This window comes from Lupinus angustifolius, unplaced genomic scaffold, assembly GCF_001865875.1.
Source record: "Lupinus angustifolius cultivar Tanjil unplaced genomic scaffold, LupAngTanjil_v1.0 Scaffold_82_53, whole genome shotgun sequence".
Classification (NCBI taxonomy): domain Eukaryota; kingdom Viridiplantae; phylum Streptophyta; class Magnoliopsida; order Fabales; family Fabaceae; genus Lupinus; species Lupinus angustifolius.
In genome coordinates this window covers 7880-18117 of record NW_017724147.1, presented here as the reverse complement: position 1 = coordinate 18117, position 10238 = coordinate 7880, and the positions used below count along the sequence as shown (strand labels likewise).

Here is a 10238-nt window from a genome sequence, read left to right as displayed (position 1 = left end):
AAAAGTAACATTTATTTAATAAAATATATTATTTATAATTTTATTCTGCTGTCATAATAAAAATAATAAATTATCCATGATGAAATATATCTATTATCTTTTTAAAAGAAATATAAATGCTTTTAGATAAAAATAAATATTAAAAGGATATACCAATATGAGTTTTGTTCCTGTGCAGAAAAGATCAATGCACCTCCAGACACGTGTCGCCTTGCAAATGGCTGGTGGTGGTTTCAGATTGGACTGATGACGTGGACGTGTTCTGGCCGTGTGATCAACGAGCTCAATGTGGGTAAAATGCACTCGTCCGCACGTGAAAGATTCCCAGTGAGATGGTTCTGCTACGGACGCGCTCACTGGACACGTGTAGACTCGCCTGAGTGTCACTTTTCTACTTGACAGAAGATGAGGGTGCACAGCGTGGACGATACGTCTGAGCACACCGAATCAGAGTCCCTGGACAAGGGTTTTGCTCCTGTACGCGCGTGTCCACGCGTGAAGGAATGCACTCGCCTGCGTGTCGCGATCTCGTGCGTTAAGGAAGGTCAACCAAAGCAGTATGCAAATCCAACTACTTTGAAGGCGATTGCACACAGCTTCTCCTACCCTCGTGCACACTGGATCGCGCAGTGAAACTTTGGGAAATCCCTCTCCTTTCTTACTGAACAATGTTGTTCTTCTCAAAATATTTTCTCTCTGTGCAGTTTTTTTGTATTTTTTTAGGAACCCAAAAACTAACCTATTCTATTAACTCTATTTACAGTTAAATTTTAACCTAATTTAATGCTAACAACTCCCTATCAACTAACCACGTAATCCCCTAATATTAGGCACCACCAAGTCAGATTTGACTTGGTGTATATATATATATATTTATTTATTTATTTATTTAATACTTTTTTTATTAAAATACATTTTTTTATTAAATTATTTATATATTCGAATTAAATAACAAAAAATAACAAAAATATTTTTTGAATATTCTAAATTATATCTTAAATTTATATTTTTAAAAAACATTAAAATAAAAATTTATTTTATTGTTTATTTGGAATTTAAAATCTCATTTATTTTATTTATTTGTATAAATTCGGTTTTAATTATAAAAATAAATAAAAAAATATTTTCAATTATATTTTATTTATTTTATAATATAAACTCGAAAAAAATAAATAAATATAATATTTTTAACATTTTAGGATATTTGAAATATCTCATTTAAATTCAAAATAAACCCTAAAATTCATAAATAAATAAAAAATGATTATTTTGAGGAAGTAATTACTTTTAAAACATATTGGGTTTTTTATGGGTCGGGCAAAATTGGGTATTCACACGAAGTATAAACACTTAATTGATGTAAGTTTAGTGCATGCTTGATATTTCTTAATACACCTGAAAAGACTGGTTGAAAGAGCGAATGATGGAGAATTGAATGAAAGGAAAATATGTGGTAGATGTTATAAATAATATGGAGGCCAACTTCTATTCATTCGCGTTATTTGTATTTCATCTTCATTCTCTACAAAATATAAAATCACATTTCATCTACTTCCTATGCAAAATGTAAAACTGCATTCCATCCACATTCTCTCTAAAATATAAAACTGCCACATGGAATATGTCTTTACACTGTAAGTTAAAAATGAGAATAGTGTGCATTTAAATTCCCTGTAAATTTAAACTAAAATTACGGAAATAAGAATGAGAGGGCAAAATAGAGAAGGAGATATTACACCATATTGGTGTAGAAGTATAGATATTAGCATGATTTTGTAACTCATTTTTCACAAGGTTCTCTCTTGTTTGGCAACCCAAAATTGAGTGTTCCATTCATAGTCAATTCCTTTTAAGTAACACTTTACAGCTTCTTTCTTAAAAAAAATCAATTCACTCTAATAGCCCAAATCAAAACATACACTACCCTCTACTTATCACCTTCTATATTTGTCAATGTTCTGGATAGAAGTTTTGTCCTCCATAATTGCCAACTATTTTTCAGTCCAATAAACCAGATTTCCCTCCTAAAACATCCTTTTTTATTGTGAAGTTATGTATTGTCATATAATTTAGCATAGTTAGAATGATATACAGTTCAGACACCTAACAAGGTGTCTTCTAGTATTATATTTTGAAGTTCAAATAACAAGTGATTTTTAGACAAATTATAGTTTGTAGCTAAATCCAAATTTCTTTTGAAAGACCAATTATAAAACCCAGCCATGTGACTGGGTTCATTCAATATTCTAAGAATTATAATCAGTAGAACTACAACATTGTGGATGATATAGAGTTTCACAAAGCTTTGTACAACTATTGTATAAAAGTTGCATGATTGAAGGTAAAAGGTACGCTAATACATGCAATAGTTGAATAGCCAAACAACTCATGCACATAATTTATAGAAGGTAATATCCATATACTATCGGTGTAAAAATTTATATACAATCACTACAATATCCACAATTTTTTTGAAGAGCTAATGGTGATTAAACATGAACGGTGAATGATGTAATAACATTGTATAAAACTCATATACAGTTAGTGCATACATTCTTTTCTCTAATTTATATGTACCCGACAAATTTAACCATCGGTTCATTTCAAGACTTAATTAATGATTTACCTGTGGTTAGAACATAAGGTGGGTGGTAACTTGATATGCTTGAGTTCATTGAGTAATATAAGAGCTCCAAGTATAATACAAAACAAATAATACACAAGAGTGATCAGATCCTACTATCCTAGTCACAATTTTAATGCCTGAACGTGAAAATAGTCATAAAAAATAATGCACACTAGTGGACACTGAAACTCCGGTTTCTGTACAAAAAATGGCTAAAATAAGAACTCCAACTACTTTCATCAAGGGATGGCTAAAATGATTGACATGAACAGAAAATTAAGCACCAAACCCAATACATATTTAAAGCTCAGATAACCAGGATAAGCAACTGACTTGCTCTTTCTTCACCATTTGATTCTTCCACCACTGGATGAAATACGGCAAACCTGAATATACAATCGGAAGAAGGAAGGATTCTCCGAGATTGATCAAGAGAGCAAAATGAGGTCACTGTCATGTACTCCCGGGGGAGACAGTGGTGGTACTGCCACTTCATGAAATACAGCAGATTCAATATCCAAAACCTTCCTTTTAGTTGCTTTAGAATCTTTGGTTCTTCCGATCTTTCTAGAAGGAAGGGATACAGAGGCAACAGCTCTTGTTGAGTTGCTACTATCAATTGATAGTAAAAAGTTTTCTTTGGAAAGTTTTGGGGCAGATGCAATGATAGAACTGAAGACCCCAGATTCCCTCAAACTTTGTATTATGACCTGAAGATAAGTGCATTAGGAAATAAATTATAAGCAATAAAGTATGCATGCAAAAGGATAAATAAAAAAATTACACACAGAAGTAGTTATATTATCTAGAAAGCAAAAGTTCTGATTTGATCCCATCTGTAACAAGGAAAGTCATTGCTCTCTCTAAAATGACTCATTTTAATCAGTTGGCATGGGGGAAAAGAGAGACGATAGAAATCACGTCCAAATGTTTTCGGTTTTCCCACAATCCATCGGGACACCTTTCACCAACTTTCTCTTCATGTAGGGTGTTAGTGTCTTACTGCTATTCATATGATTTTCTTTTTACTGTATTGGTCTTTGACTAGGATATCTGATTGGAACTGAAACTCTACAGTATTAAACTAGAAAATGGGATCTCAGCTCCTTCCAATCGAGTAATCTCTGTAGCGACGAAGCATATGCAAAAAAAAAAAAACAGCAACCATAAAGCAGAAAATTAGGCAGGGAATAGAAAAACGTCACAGAAAGGAGAAAAACGAGAGAGAAAACATTTTCCAATTTCCCTCAATCACACTAGAAATCTTCAGGTCATAATACTAAGTTTGAGGGAATCTGATACCTCTCACACTAAAAATGAGAGAGAAAACACTTTTTCAATTCGGATACCTCTCACCTCAACCCCCTCTGAATAAATATTTTTCCAATTTCCCTCAATCACACCAGAAATCTTCATCTCCATTATTTTCCACCAGGCCATTCTTTTATACTCGTCATTCTCTGGCACTAACCAAATGCCCCACTTTTAATTGATTACAACACCTTCCTTGTACGTTATGCCTTCATTGCTGTTATATAGCCCCGCTTCATTCAGTCCAGATCCCATTCTTTTCCTTTTACTTTCATAGATATGGGTCAGTGGTCCCTTGGTACCCTTAAAAAACATTAATATAAGACTAATAACCCCTTGGATACTGTTACCACTAGGAGGCCCTGCACACACTATCATTCTCCAGGTTTGAACCTTCGTCCTCTCCAATCCATAGTAATGCCGATTGCTTATTACTGTAACCAAACCTTGATGGTTTTATTCTTTCCGTTCCTTAGCTAATATAAGAATCAGTTTTTGAATAAATAACAAAATGTGCTTACCATGGGAGAATATATGCGGGTCAATATTCCTTTCCTCAACAATTTTATCCTCAGGTCTTTATCATCCCACACAACATGTTCATGATACCTGTAACAAGAAGCAAAGACCAAATGTTTTTGGTAGATCAGTTACAAAGTCCATAGTGGTTTACAAGAGGGGGGGGGGACAGAAAAACCGTAAATAAATATGTACTGAAGCCAATGTACCACTTCTTCATTTCTTCTTCAGTTGCAGTTGAAGCAATGATGAATGCCTGAAATTGATAAGAGCTGCCTTAGCATGAATGAGTACTTACAGAGAATAATTAATTTTAAGTAGTTCACACTTCGCTCCCACACCAAAATTAAGACAAGGGCAGCTCAGTGCATGATGCTCCCATCCCACCGGTGTGGGATCGGAAGAGGGTAAGACATGGGTAATTTCTACAACTAGAATCGATGACTGCTTGCATGGCATCAACCTTGCATTTACGAAGTCTCGCTCTCCATGCAAGAAAAATAAATTGCAAAGAATTTTGCTAAGAAATAGCTTGGTAACACAAATCCTGTTTTCAGCTATCCGACCAAAGTTAACAGAATTGAACAAAAGGTGAAAGAATAAGAAAACAATCCTGAACTCACAGATCTGTCAAAATCCAACATGAAGCATCTTTTGACATCTTCCTTTGTAGGTTTGCAACCACAGCGATCACGTCTAGAAGTTAGGTCTGAGAATTTGGCGTACGTATAATGTAAAACAGCAGCTTCTTCCAATTTGATTTCACTATCAAAAATCAGAAGAACTATCATGGCACTGATACAAAAGTCAAGGGAAACAAAAATGTTTTATGAATTAAGGGATTATACTTTGGGGTTTTCATATAATTATGCCATCTGTGAGCACCATTGGGCCGGAGATGATCTTGAATCCGGGCAGCTGCTTTCCCATTTCCATAAGTGAGGAAATAGTTCGGATTACCGCGTACAGAATCTTTATATGTGCCAAAGTATGTATCCTTTGGAAGATGGTCATAATTCTTTTTAAACATTGATACCTGTTTTGACAGATCAGGAAAAAAAAGGGAGAACTATCAATGACAAAACATGCATACATCAAATCAGAACCACAGAACAAAACTGCAGACATCTGTAAACTCAGCCAAAGCACAAACATGTAGTAGTTGTGTTATAAAAAAACCAATACATCCGTCACAGGTTTTCTCTTTAGAAAATGGTGCTGGTTGCATCTAACGATAGCAAAAAAGACAGGAAAATAGATTGTAGAAATGAACAAATATAAACAAGTGAAGGATGAGATTACAAATTTAGTAATTTAAATTTACAATATTCTTTTCATGGCAGAGCTGGTTGAAACCAATCTTATCCTTTGATTTGTGGTTCACAATTTAAGTATTTGACTGGCAAAAGTGTCCATCATAGCATTCAGCTTTTACCACTACAGTTTTTTTCCTTCTGTGGCCTAAGACTATCACAAGTTAATCCCTTGACCAAAATGACATTTAAAATCGTAATCAGAAATCCCACAAAAATTTTCAACCACAAAATAGAAACCTTATTCAACTGAAGCAACCATGAAATAAAGACCACTAAAGTACTCATTTTAGCATATAAAATATATGACAATGCTTACAAAGGAAGAGGAAGCCTTATGCCCTTCCTTAGCACACAATTGGATTAGGGAAAAACAAGTTCATTGCACACAAGTTCAATACCATTTTTACTTAATAGCTAGGAGTTTAACTAATCCAGCATTTAACTCGAGAAAAACAAGCTTGGGTTAGGTAGTTTTATTATTTTCATTTAAAGTTTTCTGATGTTCCAATGTCCGGTAATGCACCATTAATTCCTAACTTTTAACTACTTGTATCAGTGCATTTTCTGTAAACGTTTTCAATGATTAAAAAAGCTTCAACACGATTCTTTATCCTATTCACTCAAGTGAGATACAAATAGCTCTCCTACTTGATTGCTCAATTTAGAAATGAATGTTCGCCACCATAACATTTCAACCTTCAAGCACTTGTACACCCCTAAAGTACAGCGACCTGATTCACCAGTTTTAGGTGATATATCTCAAACTCTGAACTGAAGAGCATGTGTTAATTAATGATAGAGCTTTATAACTTCACAGCCAATAAACTAAGAGCAAAAGAGTTATGTCATAATTCCTTTTGTGATTCTAATTTCTTAAAACTCTTTTAGTCCAAAAGATGTTCAGTAAAACCAGCTTTTGTGAGTACAATGAGATTGCCAACTACTTATAGATAAAGCAGGTCAGGTTCTTATAGATTTAAGGCAGGTCAGATTTACTAACTACAGAATCCATTTCTGTCTCCAACCCTTATATTCTTACGACTTTTCTAGTACACCCTCGTCTACACCTTATCTTTCTTTCCATCTCTTTCTTCATTTCACATCACCAATCACTTCTCTCTCTTCTCTTACTATCTCTGTCCTCCCTATACCCCCTAAACCCAAAAAAAGGGTGGTAACATTTTCCTTCATAGGTTGTGATTGTGAATAATTAAAAATAAGCAGCACATTTTATAGAAGAAAAGAAAAAGCATAGTGAACACATAAGTAATGAGTCAGATATAATTATATAATGATAAATTCTTTATTTCGGTTTCTCTCTAAATAATTTAAAGACTTTCAGCAAGGACTATGTACTGCATTTGAGACTTACCTCACTAAAAGGTTCTTTGATATCATCTCGCTCAACACTGCTCTCCTAAAAAAATAGATATAGGCATAGGTTACAACATTTAAGCTAACAAATTAGCCATAAGGTATACATGAACACTAAAGCAATTAAGAACAATCTGCAGATTCTACTCACATAGTTCGGAAATATGACCATATCAACATTTCCGGGAATATCAAGAAGCAACTGCCTTAAAGAATATTCCCTAGCACCAGCCGGGTGTATTAATTCATCTGTATCAAGATGAAGAATCCAATCCATACCAGCATCCTGATGTTTCAACATAAAAAACATTGTGTTCATTAATCAAATTAGGCACAAATCATAATAATAAAAAAATCACAAAAATAACAATCCGTGCAACAAAACCGTTTGTCATACCCTTGCCATGACAATAGCCATCTCCATGTTAAGTGACTGCTTTACAAAAAGTTCATAATTGCACGGCTTATAAAAGAAACTTGACAGCCATGTCTCGTTCCAGATACGGCTGATGAAACCATGCAATAAACAACAGAAATAATTAGTATAACAAAAATGACCTTTTAAGAAAATAAAGGATTAGAATAACAAAATCTAAGCGTCCTGAAAACAAAGAGAACTTAAGTCTATGACAAGAATGTAAACATTTTAAGGAAATTAAATAAAATTATATAACAATAAAATCTGCATGAACATGAATTAGAAGAGTCATCACTAATACACTGAAATGTCAAACTAATAGGTGAAAAGCATCGTGTATATCTAAATGTAAATAGCAAAAATCTAGAGAACATTGTTATCATTGCAAATTGGAAAGTTAATTTCAAAGGGAGAGTCAGTAAGAAAAAGATCAAATCAATTAACCTCTTAGCCTGTTGTTCTTCCAGCTTCCTTGTTCTATATATAACCTTTACACCCTAATTAAATAACATGAATCAAATTAGAATTATTAGCAAAATGGAGGAAATCAAAATAGATCAACAGAATCAAATTCAGGTTCATGAGATGGATAGATTAATGAGTTTTTCAACTTACAGGAATTGATTCCAGGACCTTTGATACTTCGGGAGAAGCAGCCTTCCCCTCTACAAAAAGAAAAAAGTTTGTCACCCCAATGACTTTATGATAAAACATCCAAGGCAGAATCTGCTCTAGCCCTGCTGATGTACTAGTTGTAACACAGATCTGAAAATCAAGAAGAAAATATGTATTAAATCACTAGTACTACTCCAATAAAATAGTAATGATAAAATAAATGGAGTTCTCATGAAACGAAAAAAGCTTTCTCTTGATAAAATTGCAGTAAGATAAAACAATGGCTACCCAAACATATTTTGAAATAACCTTCATTTTTCTCCTAAAAAATGCAATTAACTATAAGATGTATATTAACTCAATTTACAGACACCCCATCAAATACTGATCACTGCAAAGCAATAAAACACAGATCACATGGACTTAGATTAGTACTAGCAAAATTCACTGAAAAATCAACTCAGATTGAATTAAACGTTACATCAAAACTTCCATAGATTTTGTAACGATAAATCAAATGGAGTTCTCATAGAAAAAGGAATTTCATTTTGTTGATATAATTTATTTAAGATAAAGGCACTAACTCAAACATACCCAATCAAAATATGGAAGTAATTAACAATAAAGTTTCTACATCTATTCATTTAGAACAGATCAAACACAGATCACATGATATCATAGACCAAAACTAGCATAGTTTACTGAAATTCCAAATCAGCATAGACCAAACCAAATCCAGATTCCAAAAAAGACAAAAATAGACATATCCGGATTTCAAATCAAAATTGAAACCACAAAGTAAATCAAACATGGATCACAATTGCCACCATGAATAGCCATTCTCTTTTCTTCATATTATTACAAACAACCATCAAACACAGATCACATGATAATCATACACTAGTAATATCAGAATACATTACAATCCAAAATTCAAAACTTAACTACAAACTCAAAATAGATCAAATTAAATCCAAAATCAAAACTACCACCATAAAACAAATCTTTTACTTCTCCAAACCAAATCCACATTATTAAAACCAAAATAAACAAAAAATGCAGACAAGTATCACACATCAAGTTTCCTATCAAAACAAAACCAAAAAATAAAAATAAAACCCAAAATTAAAAACACAAAGCAAAACAACCAAAGTAAAAAAACAAAGAAAAGAAGAAACCTTTGGTCTAAGACTAGCCCCAAAGTCAAGCTTCCAGTTATGATAATAAGGGAATGAAGGGGAATTAGTGCGACCAAGATGGACACAGTCAGAAGAAGAAGAGGATAACGATGAGTGAGAAAGAGGAGAGAGAGAAGAAGATTCCATGCCAGGAAACTGAAGGGATCCCGGAGGAGACAAAAGGGTGGCCGGATCGGTGATTCCGCCGCGCCATTGGAGGAGGAATGCGATGGCTGCTAAGGAGAGAGGGAGGAGAGTGAGGAGGAAGAGGATCTTTGAGGCGAAAGAGTGAGATGAAGAGGAGGCGGAGGAAGGGTTGGAGCGGAGAGGAGCGTGGAGGTGGTGGTGGTTGGGCATGGTGGTTGATGGCACAAAAACTGGTTACATACGCAACAAGTGAATGGGTGTTGTTTGTGACTGAGGTGTATTGAGGAAGAAGGATGTTGAGGTTGCTTTAGTTTTATTTAGACTAATTACCTCCGCTAAATAAATTTAACAAATTTAATGTTGAGTCTGTTAATTATTCCGTCATCATTTTGACGTGTTAAGTCAGCACTTAACGTATCATGTTAGTAATTCTGTTACATTTAACAGAGCCAATGTGACGGAAAGACTAACGTGACTCGATGTTGATTTTGTTGCGTTTAAAATTGTTACTTGAAATTTTTAGGGACTAAATTGATACTCACGAAAAAAATGAGGGATCAAAATGAGTAATTTCTCTTTTATTTATTATTTTGAGATCGATTGTTGCAAGTGCCAATATAGAGTCACAAACTTATATTGAAGGAAGCATAATGTTGAATGATATTTTTGATTTCTTGTTTGAGTGTAGTATATTATTTTATAGCATTATATTTTCCAAGTTTCTCATAAATTAA

General features: G+C 33.7%; 1 protein-coding gene across 2 annotated transcripts; it reads right to left on the bottom strand.

Moving 5' to 3' along the window:
- Nucleotides 1–2652: 2652 nt before the first annotated feature.
- Nucleotides 2653–9824, bottom strand: LOC109339603 (glycosyltransferase-like KOBITO 1). Of its 2 annotated transcripts, XR_002106685.1 has the most exons (12): nt 9358–9824; nt 8180–8329; nt 8009–8061; nt 7544–7652; nt 7298–7432; nt 7145–7189; nt 5305–5492; nt 5080–5221; nt 4666–4712; nt 4459–4546; nt 2974–3336; nt 2653–2865 (listed from the first exon to the last, which is right to left on the bottom strand). XR_002106685.1 is itself a non-coding variant. In XM_019577065.1 (11 exons), exons 1-11 carry the CDS (start codon nt 9712–9714, stop codon nt 3055–3057), a joined length of 1596 nt encoding a protein of 531 aa, XP_019432610.1. In that variant the 5' UTR covers nt 9715–9824; the 3' UTR covers nt 2653–3054. The 2 variants fall into 2 exon arrangements, 1 of the variants encoding a protein (XP_019432610.1); XM_019577065.1 differs by having other exon boundaries at nt 2653–3336.
- Between the last annotated feature and the right edge of the window lie 414 nt (nt 9825–10238).